The 22,571-nt window shown below is 43.7% G+C and overlaps 1 protein-coding gene across 1 annotated transcript in view; it reads right to left on the reverse strand.

Annotated features, from left to right (window-relative positions):
- The window catches only part of ABTB2 (ankyrin repeat and BTB domain containing 2), a 135,018-nt gene that overhangs the window by 44,065 nt on the left and 68,382 nt on the right, over positions 1-22,571 (reverse strand). Inside the window, exons 2-3 of the mRNA XM_009510603.2 lie at positions 6,961-7,107; positions 4,057-4,267 (exon numbers count right to left, since the gene is read on the reverse strand). Coding sequence (XP_009508898.1) covers positions 4,057-4,267; positions 6,961-7,107 — 358 coding nt within the window. The remainder of the gene's footprint in view (positions 1-4,056; positions 4,268-6,960; positions 7,108-22,571) is intronic.

A 22,571-nucleotide genomic window follows, 5' to 3' on the forward strand; every position in this document is an offset into this window, starting at 1 on the left:
GGACGTGTTTCAAATGTTTTGCCTATACCTGGGTGTTTTCTCTCGAATTCTGCCTCCTCTCCTCCTGCTTCAATGCTTTTACCTGGAGGTAAGTATCAGAACCAGATATAACCAACCCACAAACTTTCCAGAGTTTCTATTTATTGGTATCCCAAATCGTTCACATGCTGGAGGCCAAAACAGAAAGCTCCTCTATCTGCCAAGCTCTGGAGAGCCAACTACATCCACCCCATTCCTGCAGGACTCCACAGTTCACCCACCTCAGTTCTTCAGTTGCCAAGGTGTTTACCATGGAGAAGGCACACAGCTTATAGGAGTTTAAACTGGCTCTGCACTGGGGTGCCTTGCATACCTATGTGCAAGCGTGGATGTTTCGTACCTTGTACAGCTTGCTGCAGGATATGTCCAGAAGGTCGGCTAGATTTTTAAAGCCCTTTATGGCATATGACACCCTCCATTAGGCATGGTTTCAGAACCTGAATTCTATGCTTGCCTTCATGTTGGAGTGAAGTACAGTAAAGATCTTCCAGGCCCTACAGTGTTATGATTTTCATAGCACTTTGCATTGCAGTGACACACACGGAAAGCTCACAGACAACAGAATGCCAAGCAAGATGGATAGTAGGCTGTCAGGTCTCTAGGTGTACTGAACAACTGCAGTTCCTTCCACTGAATCAACGTGGCTCACAGATCTCCTCAAGGTCAGTTTTTAGCAAGTCTGCAGCTCTAAGAGCCTCTCTGCTAAATTTCGAATTGGTGTTCAACACCGACAGATTCATACAGCAGCCTAGAAACTGAAGCACAAGCAAACGCAGAATAGGTCAGCGTTACTGTCCTTGTTTGCGACTGAGATTTTTTTCAGTGGAAGACAAAGCGGGATTGCAGTGCACATAACAGGTATATTCCAGAGAGAAAGCATAAATGCACAAAAGAGCAATGCAGAGTTTGCAGCTGATTTAGCACAGCCCTGGAAAGAAGAAAAAAAACTGGGCTGCACAGCTCTGCCAAGTCACATTAGGTGAATCAGTGCCCTCATCTATCATGCCATGAGCCTGGCATCTCACACGCAGCCTCAACCGTCTCTCCTCTTAAGCTAGGAAAGAGTAAACTGCCTCCTGGATAAAGCACTGCTAGCAGTATTTATCCCACTGGCTACACTAAATAACATGTGCAGAGTCAATACAGTAAGACATATACAAATATATCTTGGAACAAATGAAAGGTAGGGTTGGATGTTCATTTCTGGTATACTGGACAATATTAATTTTATTTCCAGCTTTCATAGACTTCTCAAAGCCAATTGTTTAAACCGATAGACCTCAGGTTCTGTTAATTTCCCCCTCATGTCAGTTTTTGCTCCATTTTAATATATCCTCTCTAATTTCCTTTACAGCTAAGTACTGGTCAGAAAAAAAATGGCAGAAATTTCCCTTACACCAGCTGTTTTAGGATCTAGTGTGGATTTTAAAACAGAATAGAACTGCAGTCTGCGTTCCAAAAAACCTCCAGTGAACCATGTGAAGAGCATTGTTTGGGAGCAATTGGAGAGATAACTGCACTCCTGACTTAACTCATTTATTATCCTCAGTGTACAAAACAAGTAGCTGCAGTAACATCATTACACTGAGAGTACTGAAAAGAACCCAACACAAAATAGAAAGCTTAATCTATGTTTCTGATACAAGCTGTTTGGCAGCTTCAACTGTACAACTGTGGGAACTAGCGGTACAACTTTACAGAATCTGGCCCCATGAAAACTCATTTTTTTGCCCAGTGTGCTAACATGAAATGCAAAATAAATCATCTTGCACTGGGTAGGGCATTTCAGATGATATTCAAGAAGTATTTGGACAAGGCCCTCAGAGCCCGGTGTGAATTTGGGGTGTCCTGTGTAGGGACAGGAGCTGGACTTGATGGTCCTTGTGGGTCCCTCCCAGCTCAGGACATTAAATTATTCTATGATTAAGATTAGTGAGCCCAAAAAACAGAACTACCAACAGGCTCCGAGTTGTGCAGCCATGCCTCTTCCTATTACTATTTTATTCAACTTCACTTAATTCCTCTTGGTTCTTCACACGTGTACATCAATTCCCTCTGATGCTACAGTTCTGCTCACAGACTGTTCTTTTTGGCAGGATTTGGGGGGAGGATCAGACAAACAGAAAGACAGTCTTTTTTTACTTTGCAAAATAGTTGAGCTCCTGCCAGACTGAGACCTCAAAGAAGTCGGTCCAGTACAAGCTACAATGAAGTACGGAAAGATGGTTCAGCAACCAAGAGTAAATGAGAACAAGCGACCAGTGGAGGTAGCTACGCAGACCAGCCATGTGCAAAATGTTATGGCAGAACAGGCAGCTTAAGAGCGACAACTTTGTATTTTTTTTCCTCATTTGAAGTTTCCCTTAGCCTAAAGTAACTTACCAAGACTGAAATTATAGAGGCTGCCTTCCATCCAGTGTGTTTTCTCCTGCACCCTGGCCTGAAAATCCAGAGCCCTAAAAGGAGACAGTTCAATCTAGTCTTAGTCTCAAGAGGACTTCTCACTCCTGACTAGCCAAGGTCTGGCCATGAAGCCATCAGCCACAGCTCCAGTGGTGGTGAATGCAGCTACAAGAAGCCTTTAGGGCTGCTGAAATCAGCTGGCAGGCTTGGTGCAGGGCAACGTAGGTTTGCATGAGACGGGGTTGACTTGCCACATCAGAAATGCGCAAACTGAAGACACCAAAGTCTGAGAGCAATCAGGTGTCTTAATAAAAGAGAAAAACAAACCAAAACAGGCTACCCAGCACGGAGCAGAGGAAAAAGCACAATAATCCCACATGTGCAGAAGAGTATAGAAAGAAAAGAGAAAGGGCTAACTTTTGTAGGTTTTTTAGAATTAATTTTAAGAATTAGTTCTTTGTATGTTACCACGATTTCATACCAACTTTAGAAGCTGGGGCTCGGCACAGTAAGGCCCAAGGTGGGAAGAAGAAACCACGTTATTTACAAAGCTGCAGAGATGTTCTCTTTTCCCTGCTCACCTGTCCAACAAGCACCTTGCTTTTTTTGTTTTGTGAATGTGACCTCCCAACACCTCACCATGCTCTGAAACTGCCCAACCACAGGCTGCTTTTGGGAAGGGTCAGGAGAGAGCCATCGGCCTGATGTCCAGCAGGCTAAAATAAATCCAGAAAGTAAGCTAGCGTAAATGCTGAACCAAGTTAATCAGAAACCAGAACTTCCCATTTAGACAAGATTTCTGAAATAAATACAGAATTGGATGTGCATTTCAAACTGGGGAAACCTAACAATCCCAGAGAAGCCTGGGTCTCCCCGCAGGATGCTATCAGTCTGTCTTTGAGCTGAGGAGCAGGAGCTGCCTGACCTGTCAAGGAACTCGACTTGTGGCCAGGGCTCTGAGGGCTCCTCAGCTCTCCGCTGCCACCAGCCTGTGAAGGCAGACTGCCAAGGAGCTGGGCAGGAAGGAAATCAGGGAGGTTTCTAACAGAAAAAACATCCCGCTGGAAAATTTCTGACCCACTCTAATAATGGATCTACTTTCAGAGTCAGTTGTGATGCTGGCAGAAGGTCGGGAGACCCGCTGCATTTTCTGTGTAGTTATTGGCTTCCTATATAAATTTCTTTCCATACCAGACACACAGCATCAACTGAATTAATCCTTATGAAGGATGTCCATAAATCCCGTCAAACCTCTCCCCAGCAAACGACATGGCTTTTCCCTAAAATGATGACAATTGTTAATTGGTGCTATTCAGAAGGTAACATTTTCTTTGGTAAGGTCTCTACTGCTTTAGGCAACCACACATACTTTTGGCAGCATCTCTAGACAAGCCTTGCTGGCAGCACACAGCATATGCCTTGCTCGGAAAGACTGCATGAAAAAACAGCTCACTTTCCAGGTCCAATTCCAAGGCTTCGTAAACTTGGCAAGGCTGACAACATAATCTGGCTTGACTGCAGGAATAACTGATGCCTGATAGGCAGCATCCCACAAAGTGGCCCGAGCTGCCCAAGCGCACACAGTTACTCTATAAAAGGAGACCTCCGACATACCGTTCATTGTTCAGGGTCATTCTTGGAGGGTCAAGGTTGGGGTTCTCCATGGACTCCATTTGAGGACAGCGTAGGAAGTAGTAGAGGGTGTGGAGAGCATCGGGGGACCAGGAGATGGGTTGTTGCTGCCGGGTTTGCCGAATGGGGCTCATTCCTGGGCGGATGGTGTTCAAGCACTGCATGTGGTGCATTGCTCGTGATACCAAATCACCTGCACAAAGAGAAAGAATGCGAAAGCATCCCTTTACTATTCATCCACAGTCATCTTAAGTACACTTTTTGAACTAAATAAAATCTCTCGCAGCTAAGAGAAACGTCCTTTGTGTGCGCACATTCCTTTTTCTCCACAAAGGCGCAAGCTGTCCTCAAGCTGCCACTTTGCAGGTTGTTGTATGGGAAATTTAACTTTCTTTCAAATAACAAGTTTTAATTAGAAAATATAGTATGAAACTTGTCTCAGTCACCCTACATTCAGAACAACAGCTTCACAGTGATTTTTCTATCCTGTTTTAATGCTGGTTTTCTCCTCTTTCCAACCACGTGTACCGGTTTCTTGCCTGCCTACAAAAACTACCGATACCTTTGTATGATGTCCCACCTGGGAGGATAGCTTTCACAAGGCAAAACCAGTAACACCAGTAACAAACAGTTTACTCTCATTGCCAGCATCACCATTTTATGTATGAGATTGTTCCCATTTCTTTCAGTTGGGTTATTATTTCTACCCAGGTACTTATGACAAAGAAATGATGTTATATTCAACATGGAAATCCCTTCTTTTAGGGGTCTGCTTCTCTCATTCTGACTCTAGCTGGAGGTTTCTCCAGAATAAAAAGACCTGATTCTCTTATTAAAAAGCCAGTCTTTACCATGCTGACTGTCACAAGCTGTGCCAGACATCTGCCCCTGAGCCTTGTGAGAAGCTCAGTCCAGGAGCTTTCTAGGCTGTTCAGTCCTCTTGGTCTTTGAACTCAAGCCAGCCTGCCTCTGTGTCAGAGGACTGGTGGACTTGAGGAGGCCTGGAAGAAGGCGACCTGTATTACACAGTTTCTACTTGCAAAGGATTGTAAGGCTGCAGATTTTTAAAAAAGTTCACAGAGCAACGACCCCAAGACAGCAGCTCTGCAGTCACATAAAGCTGGTCTTTGTGTAATGAGCTTGCTTTGGGCACACCCTGTTTGCTCTGCATTTATTGTGGTGCACTACAAACTCTCGAGAGCTTTGCAATAAAGGCTTCAGACACTACATCTTTGAGTAGTGTGACTACCATACCAGTGACCTGAACGATTACTATAGATTACTATACATAGCTAGGATCTATTTTTTCCTTGGGAGAATCCTCTGTTGCTTTATGTTTTACAGGCCCTGAAAAGTCTCACAGGAAACGTTATTCTATTGTGGCCTACAGTTACAATACTGGGAAAGGATGGAACTGAAATAGTCGCCCCATCGCAAAGCTGGCTCCTGAGAACCCTGAACTTCACCGTGGAACATACGAATTAGTCACGCCTCCCTCTAAAATTCTTAGGGAGTTGTTATTTGTTCATTTATATCTAACAGCAATACACCGAATTTGCCAAACAACCTCCAGCTGAACCCACGGGGTTCTAGCGTTACCCAAGTTAGGGAGGAACCCCCACAAAGCTACTGTGTGTCTAAACATGACAACGTTATTGGTGGTTCAGATCAATGGAGTGTTAAGAATCTCAGTTTGCAATGTAAAGCTGTGCCACTCGTTTGTTGCACACTACATTCAGCTTAAGGACCCACTTCAGAATGAAAAAACTTTCTAATATCTCTGCCCTTCACTTCAGTAGCTCCTGACTCTCCAGCTTCTAAACGTTTTACAGGAGCATCATGAATCCTCTAGCGTTGGTACCAACACAGAAGTCTGCGCAGTTATAGCAGAAATGCATCTGGAATTCAAATTTTCAGCTCAGAATAACGTTCCTTCTCCTTTGCACACTCACTCTCTTTATTTTTCTGGCAAAGTACAGCAGCATTTAAAAAAAAAAAAGTAGGCAACTGTATCAGGAGATCTATTCACTAGATGTAATGACCAAGTTGGCCAAAGCAGGGACGGGGGAAGAGAGAGAGGAAGCTGTATTCAATCTTCAACCCATGCTACAAATGTTCTCTTGTGTTCCAGGATAAATAGAGGTGTGTTAAAGGAATTTGAAAACCTCAAATTACGGCAGGTTGCAAAATAAATGGCGAAACCCACAAACTCCTTGCTGGCCCTGACATTCATTAGCATGCAGATGGTGGAGACTAAGAAAGCGATGCCAGCAGAAATGTTGCAAGGGAAAAGTAGACCGGGAAAACACAAATCATTTTCGTTTACTTTAAAGGGGCTTTGTGAGTAGTCTAGGAGTGAAACATTGCATTTGGTTAGCATTTAAAAAAAGGTTTTGAAGAAGTTTTTGTCACCAAAGTGCTCTCAGATTTTTTTCTTCCTCCACTTTTTGTTCTTTAAGTAACCAAAAAGCTTTTCCTTGAATATCCGGCACCCTTGACATTTCCACTGCGCAAACACTAACAAAGAGAACCCTCTTCGCCATCTGAGGGAGGTGCCACTGCTGTATTCCATAAATGTGCAAGAAAGCCTCCAGAGGCACCTAGGCAAAAGCGTCCATCTTCTGTTGGCACTAACGCCACTAACTACCAAAAGGCTAGAAAAGCCACATCTTACACGCGTCCAAGGTGAATTAAATATGAAGCAGTCTGACGAAACAACCTGATTTTCATAAACAGCACCACGAGGCAATTAAATCTTACTCAACGTTAGCCAAATACTGCGCTCACTGTCAACAATGGCAACGCTCCCACTGACCTCAATAGCGGAGGGACTGGCTCTCCTGCTTCACCGAGAGAATCCCACGTTCAATTACATCTGAAACTTACTCAGTTCAGAGATGCTTCCAACGCAGGTTGCCAACAGAGACTGCTCTAAAGTTCGGAGTTCCAGCTGGGCGTAAGCATCAGCCCGTCCATCGCTGCACGCAGAGCCATCGTTGTATGGGCTAAAGTAGGCAGGCAGAGACAGCACACCTGGGGATGAGAGCAAAGAACAGTCCTGTTATGGGTGAAGTTACAGCAGGGGAAAGCAAGTCGCTCTACTGATAGGAGTGATAGGGAGCTTGAAACACCTTTGCACCTTTCTTGCAGGACCTGAGGCCTTTTGAACAGTTCAAACAAAATCAAACAGCGCTGTAAATACCACTGGAATGGCTGAAACAGTGAAACTACGCTCTAGGGAGTAAGGCTAGATGTTTCTACAGCCTTTAAAAACTAGAAACAAATTGCAGTTAAGATAAAACTACATGAAAAGCTTTAGTGAAGCCTCTAATGTTGTTTATACAACAACCCGGCTGTGTACACACAGCTTGCTTTTGAACAGCTGTATGCAGATTGCTAGATATAAGGGCCAGATTTTGAGAGGTGTGGAAGATAACCTCGAGTCCATTTAAGGTAAATGGTAGCTGCAACTCCGAAAACAAAACCACGGGCTATGCCAAGTTCTTTGAACCTGCGTGCAGTTTCAAATGTGCAGACTGTGGTTTCTACATGTGTGAACCTCGGGATATGCCAAACTACGCCCACGAGTTTTGAGGTTGACTATATATTTTCAACTCTATAAATGACCCTTCTATGAGAGACAGAGATTAGAAGGATAATTACATCGCGCACACGCGTTTACCCCACACATACTCCTTCCATTTTATCTCCTTGCACACATGAGCATTAATGCTCAGTAACTGAACGAAACGACGGATCTGCAGGCGGGTTTGCGTCGTCGTTATTGGGACCCCATCCTACTTTGCGTGTATCCCTACAGCTCATTTGCGTTGTCAGCAAACTAGGGACCGTTTGGGCCATTAGCTGGGAACAGTAACGAAGACGCGGATGCTACAAAAAACTGGATGTGGTTTCATATTAAGATGCAGGCAGTCTCTAGGAGGGGCAGTCGTTCACCTCCCCCCAGTCATCTTTTTCACCTGTTACCTTTGGTCAACCATGGCACATCTGCAGCCACGATGCAAGTCAGTGCCACAGAGATCCAACAAAAAAACCCTGCCTACCCTGCTTTCGTCCCAGAAATCCATCAGTTGAATAGTTTCTCTTCAAATTAGTGAGCTGAATTTTGTTGCCCTTTGGCCGCATGATTGCTCTGTGTGGCACATAGGGAAGGGTGGGAACACGACCTCTATTGCTGATGTGAGGTGGGGAGCGCGGGTATGTGATGGAGGCTGGGGTGGGAGAGCGGACCTGCCTCCTCCGGTGGCACCCTGGGGTGGAGCTGATGAAACACAGCATGACACTGCGTCTTTGGACAGCGTTCGCTGTGCAGGTGGACTCTGGAAAGCCTTCTGCAGCCCACACAGCCAGTGCTCCTGTACCCTTGTCCCTACCATATTTTCAGTTGTGTTCAGTTGCTACCATATTTTCAATTACGGCTCTATCCAACAATTCCAGTAGCACACCCTGGCCCAAATCTTCCGTGATTTCAGACGAGGACACTTATAGCCACGACTGCCTGTGCTCTTACCCTGCTGCATCCTGTATTTTTTCCTTGTCGACTTTGATCCGTGCACAGCCGCTCCAGTAGGTTTCAGCTTAGACCCACATTTCCTTCCCACCCTCACCTTCTGACCCCGCTTCAGCCTTAGATGCGGAGATACTTTACTCGTGTCACATAAGTGCTGTGTATTCTTGTGAAACAAAACCCTGCCTGCAGAATGGCAGCGCATTGTGCACGAGCTTTGTTTCTTTTGTCTTGATGTGTTCTTTTAAAATTTTATGCTGAGTTAATCTCTCCTACCCTTTTCACATCCTCTTTGCATCCTGCTTGGTGGCAAAGCCAAGGGCCGCATCAAAAACTTCCGGGATATTTTGAGGATAAGGGAATGATTGATCCTGTTGTGCTTCTTCACCGAGTTAATGGAGAAAACCCTGCCAATGCCCTCTGTAACCTGAATAATTAGGAAATCGAGGCTTTAAGAGCTAACAGAAGCAACGCATGCAAACTAGAAGAGCTTGCTTTAAATACACTGTAGCCTCCTATAGAGAGCCTAAGCCACTTCCTTTTCCATGTTAAAGCTATGAAAGGATGTTTTAAAGACATATGGATTGAATTTATGGCAGAGGGAGAATGAAAATAGACTGATTTGTGAAAAGTTTCAAATAGAGGCATATAATTCTACAGAGGCGAAAACGGAAACTGGCAGTTTCATTACTAAGTCAGGCAGAGAAAACAAAACAAAACAAAACAAAACAAAACGGGGCACATTTTCTCTGCAGCCAGTTTCAGTTGGTTCTGTTTTCTATCAAGGGATTAAAAATAAAGATTTGGAGAATGCTTCTTTAAGCTGGCTCACAAATGAAACAACATTTTCTCAGTTTTTCAGTTAGCAGCTTGCCAGGTGCTCTGGGTAAGAGGAAACAGGGACAATTTATGTACTTTTGGAAAAATAACTCATACAAGATAGTTGCGGACGAGATTTATGTTCTCATCTGCCTTGGTACAGCTGACGAATACCCTCTATGTATGAGAGAGAAATAAGGAAGTTACTGAGACTCTGGCCACGTGCCGAAGCCCGCTGATGGCACCGGGGATCTTCCCTGGGATGGCAGCGGGGTGTGAATCAGGCCCTCATTACATAAGATTTCACAAACGCTCCCGCCACGTCCGGCAGGCCCTGCTAGCTATGAGCAAGCCTGGGAATGAGAAAACACACCTCTCGACACTGCTTTTGAGACAGACGGCGAGCGTGTGACCGAACGGGCAGCAAAACAGAAACGTACCCCACAATTAGTACGTCTTGCAGCACGCTAATCGCGATTTCCTCTTCTGTATGTTTCCAGTAACGTAAGTTGGGAAAGCATCATCTTTGCTCTTCAGATCAGAAATTCATCTGCAGTCAAGCTTTGCCCACTGGTATTATAATTAGGAACACGACTTAATCTTTAATGCCAATTAAAAGCCTGTTGTTTGATTACAGGGACAGCTGCGTTGGGATGTCTACCTGTATCCCAAATGGCGGTACCTGCTCTCCTCCCACCCAAATCAAGAAATTTGCAGTCAAAAGTTGTTATAACGGTACAAACCGTAGGGGCAATTTCTATTTCTATCTGGCATTCACATTTCTGTACTTTTATATTTGTGGCAACGCTGGTTTTAATCATGGCTAGCTAAATAAGCAAAACTGTAGCTGAAATAAATCACTTCATGTCAAAACACACTCTGTTTGAAATCACATTAAAACTGCCGATTTATTTCCTGACGTTCAAGAACACGTTTTCCCCACAAAACAACAATGTGAACCAGCACGTAATTACCGTGCAGGAGCGAACCATTCAGGCATGCACACCACTGTTATTGCAATATTTTCTCTGATGTGGGCTACGCTGTGTTTCCTACACATCCCTGGCTGTATCCTGGCATTCTGGTCACGGGTTTCTTTTATAATTAACCAAGATTTTAAGTATGGGATCCAAGCCCAGGTGAAGTTTGTGAGAGCCTATTAATCTGAGCATGGCTTAGTTCTTAGATCAAACCTCAAGAGCACAAGGAAGTCACCTCTCTAGAACGGCGTGAGGCAGCACCCCATAGCAGCCCCATTGAAAGCACGTTTGTAGCACTGTAATTAAGGCACGGCTGGCTAACAATTTGTTTCTGATATTTCCATAGCCTTTGAAATAGCAGCTGGAAATAAAGGCATATTTATTCTACCTCAGTTAATACATGAAACCTGTTCACGGGCTCTTGCTGCCAATGATCTTAAAAGGCAGTCACGACTGGGTGGAATTCCAGTTAGGCAGTTCCTTAAACTCAAATTATTCTCAGTGCCTAAAGATTTTGAAATTGTTGTCTGTAATTTGATGCTTTTTAATAGCAACTGAAAATGTTTCCACAGTCTGAGCTAGGTCCAGGGAAAAGTCTGTTCACGGTCTTGGACATCTTTCTGCTTTAAGAGGTGTAGCAGTTCTGCTGACAGCTTTGGCTAGAACATGATGGCTCCCACGAGGAGGGCTGTGCAAAACTCTGCGTGGTTTCCCCGAGCCGGGCCATCGGTGCAGTCCTCAAGCAAAGCAACTTCTGTAAAGAGCCCTGGGTCCATCTCTGAGTGTCCCGTGATATTTCAGAGGCTGGCGTCAAGTTCTGCTCCTTTGATACCAAGATACAAGCAAATGCAGACTTTTACCTGAATTTTATTTTAAGATCTGAATGTTTAAAAACCTTATTTCAAATAATTTTTAGAGTACCCACGTTACCTTCACACTTCATGCTGTTTGCATGCTACATTCATGCAAAAGGACTAGCCACCATTTGTACCTCGCTGTAATGATCTTCTCGGTGCTTTCTCTACTTTAATCTAAATCCTCCACGCTGGGAGACATCATCACAACCCTAGCGATTAACTCATCAGCCATTTGATGACTTTCAAACACTTACATGATGTCTGGAGGTTAAGATGGGGCCACTCGCAAGCGGCAGAGGGCCAAGGAGACTTGTCTGGAAAGCACTCGAATTCTGCTGTCTGGGATTCCTCACGGAAATTGCCCAGGGTACGAACCCCCTCATTTCAGAAACGCACTGGCTGTACTCATGACAGGTTGGGCACAGAATCAGAAATATTCTGATATTCAGGCTATTTCAGAATATTCAGACAGGGGCATACACCGTAAACTACTGACACAGAAAAAGTGCTTTTGTTTTTTTTAAATAAACCTAGTAAAGTCTATCTGACGATACAATGTATATTGATTTCTGCCTTTGGCCCTAATAAAAACAGGTTTTCTGGGCAAGGATTCTCTCTGCGCATTGTGTTTGCGTTGCACCTAAAACAGCGGGAACCGTTACCGAACGCTACCATAATACAAACTAGCACAACAGGGAGAAATATCTATTTGGCAAAACCAAACAGAAAAAAAAAGCCCTCAAAAAGTTCAGCATCACCTTTCCGTGTTAGAAGTTGTTTCTAAAAACCCCTAATACTGCAAAAAGCCACACGTGAAAACAGAACTGCTGCGAACGTGCTACGAAAGTGTCTTAGGAAACCAAGTAAGAAAAAATGGTCTTGGTCTCCAGCACCAGCGCACTTTTGCGATGTTTGGCTTGTGATAAATTCTGTCAGAAACATTCTGCGAGGTGAGAGCGATGGCTGACCCCAGTGAGCTGAGCCACGATTTGGGAGGCCAAAATTCTGCAGGCAGATGGTGACGGCCTGACTACACTGAAGTGAACAGCCAAATCCCACCGATTTCAGTGGAGCCGGTAAAAACCCAACCCAATTGCAACTGCAGTTCCCACACTGGAATTCGGCCGTGACATCAGGAGAGCTGTCACCTTGCACAAAGTCCTGTAATTCTTCATGGCAAGGAGCATTCAAGGCTCTCCTTGTTTTTTGTTTCCCATTCTACGAAGCAACACAATGCCGTGCAGCTCCTTCTTGCCAATCAATTCAGAGTCCAGAGCACCACCTAGAATGAATGCCAATTCCTGGAGCTCTGTTTTCTTCTTGCTGGACTGCCACTGCCAGAAAAGCTCAACTCTCTTTTATTTTATGAAATGAGACAGAATCGTTCTGACAGAATATAAACAAACGCTCCCCACCCCCCCAAAAGCCAGGCAACCGAAGTGTTCCTGATGTAACTCGCTCAAATCTAAACACATCACGCTCTATAATCAACTACAGTCATGCTATAGATTGTGAGAAAGACTTGTGATCAGGAAACAATGCATATAATTGCTAACATATAGGAAAATAATGTGGCTTCTGCTATAAAGCAGGCAGGCATCTCTCTCAGTTTGTCTCTGTCAGCAGTAAGAAAAATGAAACACAGTTGCTTGTATCTGCATCCACATTAAACAGTAATTCTGTAACTGAAAACAGGAGGACAAGCAGAAGAGGGAAGAGCTTCAAGCAGAGAGATAAGATCTTTAAAACTTCTGCAAGTGCTCAACTGACTCTCTCCATCGAAGCGCTGCTGTCCTAATCGGACACTTCTGGACAGATGTGACTCGCACAGCCCTCACGTGGGCTCCCCGGTCTCGGTCTAACTGCTCGCAGAGACAACGTCCCCTTCAAATTAACAAAAGGCAGTTTGCCCGGACTTCAAGAACATCAGCAGAGACGTGTTGCCTTAAAGCATGCAGTCTGGTCCTTCATGTGGCTCAACGTCAACAGGCGTTGCTTGACTGAAGTATCAGAATACCTCAAAGCAGAGTCTTAAAGCACTTTCAAACCCCACTACCCCCTTTTTCTGGGGTGCAGGTCACCTCGTGTTCCAAAATCAGGTGAAAGCAGCGGAGCTCACAGCTTGTGCAGTACGACGTGAGCTGTACCACCACCCCTCCGTATGCACCGCCAGAGAAAGAGCAGATGCGTACTGACAGTCGCTACGAACCCTTAAACGCCTCCTTGCTCCCAGGTAACTGACTGTGCCCCGTCTTCATCCAGCACTTGCAACTGTTCGACGTACTGTGCCTCGCTTTTGCTTTGAAAATGGTGGAATTGGGGTTGACGTTAGAGGGGAGAAGGTAGGAAGTATCTGTAAGAACTAGTATATTTGAATCCAGCTGTGATATACAGGATGCAAGTGACTATAAATGTAGGAGAAAGGCTTTAGTTTAGTACCGAGTCAGTATTTACTGAGTCATTAATCCCATTTCCATATCCCTGTGGTCTTCTGGACAACCACTAACCTGGCTTTGCCCCAAGTGCTTAATTGAACATAAGCACAAGGGAAGATATCCTTGGCTTGTATTCTAGCGACTGCCAAAAAACACAGCAAATTTTGTCTTTAGCAGCAGCAGCATACATTGCAAGATAAAAGGTATCTGTGGTTTTATGAGATGATGATTGCCCTCGTTTCCATTTCCTAGATGGAGAACCAGAGACAAAAGGAGGAGAAGCAACTACCAAGCTAATGCATCAGAACCAGCTTTTTGCAAAGTCCAGATAGCCCAGTTCAGAACCCCTGTGCCATTAGACCTTGCCTGTATGAAACCGGCCATCGCGGAGCCATTGGTCTCACAACCTGGATCCAGATATTTGAAATAAATGGCATGACTGTGAGGCTTCAGTCTAGGTTTGTAGAACTGTGCTACTACCTATTTTACATGTCATAATAAAAGAACTTTGAGAATATGATCTGTAAACGCTTCCTAGTACTACGGCTACAACCACTTTGGAGAAGAAGGGTGTGTGCTATCATGTCCACAAGTACTTCCCTAAAACTAGGCCGATCCATTACAACTTTGCACAGATGGCTTTCCAGGCGTGGGATCTTCGACACAGGGTCTGAGGTCAGGCAAAGACCTGCACTGGACTGTAATGTTAGCCTGAGGGACAAAACCACCTACATTTCTAGGACTCTTATTTTCAGGATCCAGTAAGGCGCATTAAAGAGAAAATCCTCTACTGGACTATAAATATCAAGAAAAAAAAAAAAAAACCAAAACCAGAGAGAAAGTTTTACAAGGCGTGGTATAAATAGATTATGAACACTGTGAAAGAAATACAAAGCAGAATCCTGTGCCAAAACATTAATGTGGTCCAACAGGCAGAAAACCTACCATTAACGAGTTGTGTAAACTCCAACCTGTTTACTCAATCTTAGTGTCCCAGTTCACTTCCCTGGAAAATGGGGATATTGCTTCATTCCTGTTAAGGGTAGTCTGACAGAGGCAGCGTTTTTGCTTCATTTCTCATTCTCATCTTACTCCTCCATGCTCCTCAACATCTCAGCAGCGTCCCCATTTCCTGTATGCGTCAACAGCAGAGTTTTTGTCTCTTCACAAGAGCCCATCTTTCCTTTACATAGCCCTTTTTACCTCCAACAATCCCAAAGCCCTCCGAGACACAGCTGCTTTGGAGATGAAAGGACACAATATTGTGACAGTATGTAACTCCACCTCAGTGGAGCTTATGATACATGAAGCGACATTTCACCCAAGTGAGAGTGTTAAGAAAGGCAAAATGGATTTAAGCCTAATAGAGATTCTGACGCAGATACAATATCAGGACAGTTATTCTGACAAACATAACAAAAATACTGTAAGAAATTGTAAAGAAGAAGCTATATATATACACACACATACAAGAAATGGCATAGGCAAGCTAAAAAAAAACCCCAAACCTTATTTTTTTAAAAAAGAGAAGAAAGAGATACGACAGGTAAACAATGGCAACTCCAGAAACACCGAGTACTTTAGTAGCATTACTGTGGGGAGCAGAGGTTTATATCACTTTCTCCCTTGCCTTGGAATTCTTTAGAAGCCTCCAATTTAGGTGCTCTTACAGTAAAACCAGCTTCATCTGCAGCATAAGCCTAACAAAACTGCAGGCACCAGCTAGAGCCCTCGTACTCTCTACAATACCCTCTTCTAATCCATTCCTTTTTGTTCACTGTCCTTCCTGAAATATGGTCTTTGAATCATGCCCAGTTCTCCAGATGTGGTCTGACTAAGCTCTTTGTACATGCCATAATGACTTCTCTTTACTTGCCTTCAATTCTTCTATTTATACATCCGATGATCTGTACGCTTGCCAAACACAGAGGATAGTAAATTTATATCCTCTGTCACTCCCAGTTCCTTTTCTTAGGGAACATCTAGACGGAGAATCTGACCAGGGCAGTACTCCAGCATAATCCCAATGCAATCCCTTCTCAGCTGTTCCAGGGTTATCTTCTGAAAGAGTTTACTCTACATGACCCCTGCCCATCAACTTCTTTATAGAGTTGAGCCCTTGGCCTGATAAAATCTACCCCGGTTAGACTCTCCTGGCTGTAGTAAACATCCCATTAAAATAAAATTTTAGAAACTGTGGTCGCTTAATAAACATCAAGACTGCAATTATGTAAGTTAATGACTTAAAATATCAGAGCATCGTAAGAGCTGTTTATTCTATGCTTATTTTTATAAAAAAAAAAGCAACGAGGAAATAGGAATTCACCGGTAACGGAACTACTGCTCCTGAAGGACTGGCCTTTTTTACACAACAAGGACCGTCTCCATTAGCTGTCAGCAACACCGGCCCTCTGATGCACAGCTGCGCAGTTTTTATTTTGTCAGGGTGAAATATGCATCTGTCACTCAATATAAGATTGAAATTTTATCTAAGTGAAACACAACACAGCACAGTCCTGAGACCATAAAGTCTGACCTCAAGAGGGCAAGGTTTGGAGTCTCGCTAGGATGATCACATGCATACCGTGCCTCCAGACGAAAATGATTCAGGTTTTGAGTCACTGGCCAGACAACAGAAAACTCTGGGTGGGTGTATCCTGGGGAGTTCACCAGACAAAAAAAACCCCAGTATATTGTAGATTTGATACCTAGAGTTTAATCTCCAATACTGTCAGCGTAGCTACATTAAATTGCTCATACCAGCATTTACCTACATAAGTAGTTCATGGATCACAAGCTTCGTCATTTTTACCCCAAAACTTCCTGAAAGCCAGTGTTAGCTTTGGTGAGCGCAAGCTGTTGGGCCCAGTATAAACACAAACCTCCTCCATACAGCTAACAATGTTTGTGTTTGACTCACACCATTGGACAGGGTTTACTGTCTAGGAGTATTCTGATAGCGCTAAAACCCCGCAACAATTCTATCTCAGAACAGAAGCTATTCCTCTTTTATTTCCTCAAACAAATACTGGGAAGTATTTGGCAGTTTCTTCCCCACAATACAGCAAATCAGTCTCTTACTAATGATAGGGTTTTGCAACTTTCTGCTTCCTGACATCAAAGCATCCTGGAGATCTTATCAACAATGACCAATTGTTTAGAGAGTTTGGAGTCGAGGAATTCCACTTCCTCACCAGCTGCTGAATTCTGCCCTCTATCTTTGCAACACCTTAGCCTATTTCTCACATCATGTGTGGTACTAAAGGACCATCTCATACCATCTACATTCACGCTTGGCTTTCTTCCGCGATGTGTGCCACTTGCTCGGGCTTCTAGCGCCTATTTTACTCTCTACTTCTGCACCTGCATTCTTCTTTCTTGTGTCCCGTCCCTGTCCCCTCCCCATCCCCGACTCATCATCATCATGATGCTTGTACTGTTCCCAGGACCCCTTTCAAGGCTCAACACTAGTTACAAACAAGAGTAAGATTCAATATCTATTTTTGAAAGTACCCTTTAGGGATAGCAACGCTGTAAGAATTTGGCAATATTTGTAAAGCTAGCAGAAAAAAAACCCCAACAACTCCGCTGCAAGGCTCTGGCCTGGCTCTCACATTGCACAAGTGCCAAACGCGTTTCAAAGTCTAAGTCTCTTGGCTGTAGCCATTTATAGTTTGTATAAAAAGCATAACTTGTACACTTCCATTAGAGCCCTAAATATAACTGCCCTAAGCAAGAATTCACTTTTCAAACAGTACCTCTTTGAATTTTGTGTTCAACGGAATGCCGTTGCCGCTATATTATTTATAGACATTTACATTAAGATCTAAATACTTGGTCAGGAAACCACTCAGATTAATGGATCCCCAGCATTGTTTTATAATGCTAAACGGCTCAGAAGAAAAACAGGTTGTCTATATTTTCATTCTAGAACAGCATCTTTTTTGCATAAGCATAAAAAGCACCAATGTTTACAGTGCTCACTGCATGGGCACGGTTCTTTGAAGAATCTGGAAACACTACCACATGCTTCAGTTTTCTAACACAGCATCTGCGTAAAGGATGAAAATTAGATTCTCATTTTTTAAATTTTTTTTTTTAACAGGGAAAATACGTTTTCATATCTTTATCACACCTGTGCACCCTATCTGTAATGGATTTGACCATTCAACCCAATTGATTTTGCCAGCGTCCTATCTTCTTAATGCTTTCTTGCACTTGATTTTCCAATTACACCATTTCATAGCCTGCAATTAATTTCTTGGAACGTAATTATTTGTAGAGGTGACCTCCTTCAGGTGAGATGATGGAAAAAACAGGAAAAGTTGCCTTATGGCAGAAGTAAAAAGGAAAGTATTTTTTAAAGCAAAACAGATTCTCATTGCTTTACAACACTGCACGCACACAGAGACACCGACGGTGTCCCCAGGAGGAACAGTAGCTCAGGCAGCGAGGACGCACGTGCCAGAACAGCTTTGGCAAGAGCACAGCCAGCGCTCCAAACACCAAAGTGGCTGCTCTCCCAGACAATAAGCAAAAACATGGTGATTCTGCGCCCACCATTTTTACCAGAGAGAGAACCAAGACAATTTCCTTTACATGTTATGGAACCCTTGCTGCTAACTGCAAAATAAAGTGGTAATCCTTGCACTTTTGCCAGAAGAGCCGCTCAGCCCCATCCCCATCGCTGCTGGCAAATTCCGCGGGACCTGAGGTGGAGGAAACAAACTCTGGAGTGCCTACCTGCTTATCCGCGACCGTGCAGCCTGTCCTAAATACTTCTCAAAATCAGGAAGCCAATTATCCTTCAAGTAATCTTGAATTATACGGTGCTAAAATAACCTGCCCACAGTCACAGTCAAGGGCTATTCAAATAGCAGGACCACAGCAACCCACTTACTAGAGAAGATGACCTGAGGAAGGACACAAGCTGACTGCAAGGAAAAAAAGCAGCAGCCATTATCCTTTTGCATTTCCCTCCCCCTTCTCAGTTAGCACCCATTTCCAATGCTGAACAAGGCTGCTCCTACGTGTGAAGATGCTCCTACGGCAGCATCTCGCAGACTGGTGGTCAAGGTTAAGGTTACAGGGAACATTTCTACGGTTCTTAGGAAAATAATGGAAAACTGGCTCTCAGAGAAAGATCCTTTCATTGACAAAAAATAACATAGCTAGAAAAGCTTTTCTTTTTTTTCCTTTTAAATAAATGATCATAGCATTACCTCTGTCTATAGAACTTTTGTAGTCATGAGGCTGTACGATAAAATTAATATTTTTTAGTTTGTTGGTTCCCTGCTGACCCCAGACTATGCTGCTCTACATTGCCATTTTCTCTCTCATGGCAACACGCGACATCTCTACCGCTGCATAGCAGAGACGCACAGCATGGAAGTACTTGAAAAGCAAAGGTCCATACCACATAAATAATCCCATACCACATAAGTAATCACTTTTTGGATCCAGCTGTTTGTATGCAACCGCTATATCCTACTAACATTAATAGCTTCGACTATTGCCAAGAAAAAAAAGTCTTAAAAGGCTTCTTAAATTTGTCATGGTGGAAGGCAAAAGCTAGGACCATGGCAGATGCAGATTTGGGGAGGCTTAACTATCTAAGAATACTTTTTCCCCCTCAGATGGCACTCTGTTCCTTTCATCACATTATTGAAGCAATAGTTTGAATAAGATACTGTTCTCTTAAAAAAGGACAAACTGGTAAAAGCTAGAACTAAACTGCACTGCAGTTCCATTCAGGGAATCTCAAAATGCAGATAGGAACAAAGACTGGAATAGGAGACAGGACACATCGCTCAAATCTGAAACCCGGGTGCTCCGCAATGTAGATTTATTTGGAGTTGAAATTTTACTTTAGACCCATCTTTTTCCCAAGTGCAAATACAACAGTAACAGGGAAGGGAAAGGAGCACACAGGAGACTCAGAGAGGCTGGAAAAAGATACATGGAAGAAGGATGGTGGGAAAGGAACAAGAAAAAACCCTCAAACATTCCCTGATGAAGGAATTACTGAAAGAATGGGAGAGTGCTGGAAAACACTCCAATAAATAAGAGCCACTTCTACTGTCTTATCTTGGAAATGTTTTATTTTTCCTAAGAATTTTCAGGGACTTGAGGCACTTATAATGCTCTATACCCTTTAACCCCTGATATAATTTGTCTCCCTTCCCCGAGAAGTGGCATGATAAACAAAGGGTGATCCAGCAGAGCCGGACGTGCCTCTTCGTAATACCGATGGAACCCGATATCCACTGTAGCTATCTGGGCAAAGTCATTCCGTTCCCACATGTACCTTCACGGGCTAATTTCAAGATCACCATAAGAAGAAACAAAGATAAAGGAATCAATTTTTTACTACTGTTCTTTGAAACCTGAAGATACTGGGTTTTGTTTTGCTTTTGCTCTTTAACAGCTCTTCAGGAAAGAATAATCAGACAAACACGAAGAGAAAAATGCTACGGTCTCCTAACTACCTATTTTCTTCAAGATCCTCTTCACCTTCCTGCCCTGTTCTTACTAATAAATCACTGATTTCCTGTTACAGCCCTGCAGGCCCAACCACTGCTTCTTCATCTCAGTAGGAAGCCAAATGATGATTGAGATGCCAATATATTAGGCTGGCCTGATTCAAAGAAGGATAAGGAACAAAGCATTTGTGCAGAGCGAAGATAAATGAATATAAATCAAGCGCTGAGCCATTTTCTGTGATGGATTAGCACCTTTCTTTGACCTAATAATGTCAAGGGGTCTCCATGCTGACAGCAACTAATGTGGAAATCTCTGTGCTGTGTAAAGCCAGTAGGAATTCTTCATCTCCAGCTGCACTGTTACTCCAGTTGTATTTTGCTGGGTGTCTCTCTCAGGTGTAAGCAATCCATCTCCTTCATCTCACCTTGAGGAATGTCACTACAGCATCCACCAAACTATCTCCAGGGTACATGAGAGACATTTCTTCCACTCCTTCTTCAAGTTTCTCCCTATAATCCTATTTTTACCAGTAACCCAGCAGGTCATAGATAGTACCTACCCAGCTGAGGACCGGACAGAAAACCTTTCTCAGAGCCTGGGGATATTTCTAGAGTATAAAACCATAAAAAACCAGCAGCAAAAAGCAGATGTTTGGATCAAATCTGACAACTGCAGTTTTACCAAAAACAAGATAGTAAAAAAATTAGCATGCACAGAGGAAACTCCAGTGGGAGTCAAACCCAGACCTCTCAGTTTTGGCCATATGCAGTAGCTAGAGCTATGTTACAGAGTGCTTAAAAACCCACTGTGTCACTGACAGGTGGCAAAAGCTGCAGCGTTTGAGAGCAGGAAATACAAGAGTCCTGCAGCTATTGCACCCTCCACTATTCTCGTCTCCCAGATGCAAAAGACTCGTCTCTTACTTGTCCAAAACTGTCAAAAAAAAACCCAAAAGAAAAGAGCAATGCTTCTCCTGTGTTTCTGTTTGCAACACGAGCCTCTATTCTAACTTAGATGAGGTGCCTGGATGCTCAAGTCAGTAAAACCAAGCTTTCTGTCCCTCGGCTGCTCTCACAGCTAGCTCAGGGTCTGCAGCGCCAACAAAAGGCACGGGACACACAAATTGCAGCTCTCACCTCAACCTAGCCCACAGGTGACTGGCACTTGCCTAACCTGTTATCGTTGTCTGGAGGCTGAATCACCTTTCACCCTCTCTAGAGCTGACCTGGTGAAAGATCATCATTACAACGTGCTTCGGGCCAGACTGCACCCATCTGTCTCCACGTTACCCATTCCGTGCAGACTGACGCAGATAAGAGGTAGGATCTCAAAGAGACCCAGGGCATTAATAAGGAGCCGATGGCTTCGTATTCGCATTACACTTACATCGTTTTAAACTTCCACTGAACCACCTCCGGTATTAGAGCAGCTGCGCCCCTGCCTCTCTGCTTTGGCCCCGAGCTTTGCGGTCCTGGCCTCTGCTTTTGTCAGAACTGGATTTGTGGGGTGGTATCGTAAGATGCTTCAGGAAACAGAGGGATATCCCCTCTCTCTCGGTAGGCTTAGCTTTGGTCACATCAATTCGTTGCCTTAGCATATGCACTGTATAAACACACAAATGCAAGTGCAAGCATAAAAGGGGCAGCAGGAACATGTTTGGGGCAAAAGGGGATGGGTGAGCCTACAGCAACCCCCATTTAATTTGGCTTAAGCTGCCACAAAAATCACACCCTTCTATTGCCACCGTGTCTTGTAGAAGTAATTGAAACTGCTGAAATAACGAAAATCATAAATTAAGTAGGATCCGTTGAATCTCTCTCTTCTGCTTTTAGAGAAAATAGTGAGAGACTGACTTTTAGAAATTAGTAGAAAAGTGATCCACAGTTTTGGCATTCTAAGACAAATTTAATTTGCCAAGTGCAAGAAGTTGTTTATAAGAAAAGAAACAGAGAACTGGAAATGGTTCCAGAAAATTTATTATGATCCACCTGATTGTAGCCAGAAATATTACATCAGCCTAGATAGCCTGAGAACTGGAACAATATTGCTCTCAAATTAGCAAGTTGCTTGGTGCAACAGGCAGGGAGAAATGGTTTTGCAGGAGGTCTGGGTTCTCTCCCTAGCTCTGCTAGGGACCACGGGCAAATCCACTTCTCCGCCTTTAAACATACTACCTGCAACCAGAAATGAAAGACATTTCTTTCTCTTTACTCCTCAGGTTGGTTTTTGGTTGGTTGTGGGTTTTTTGGGGGCAAGGGACTGGTGTTTGTTTGTTTTAAAGCATCTTAAGATTCTTAGGATAGTGAGCACTCCTTACTACCACTTCTAGAGTTTGCAGTTCTCGGTCATAAGCTTTCCTGGTTCATGCCTAAAGATGGATGAACGCAAAGTTGCT

This window comes from Phalacrocorax carbo, chromosome 5, assembly GCF_963921805.1.
Source record: "Phalacrocorax carbo chromosome 5, bPhaCar2.1, whole genome shotgun sequence".
Lineage (NCBI taxonomy): Eukaryota > Metazoa > Chordata > Aves > Suliformes > Phalacrocoracidae > Phalacrocorax > Phalacrocorax carbo.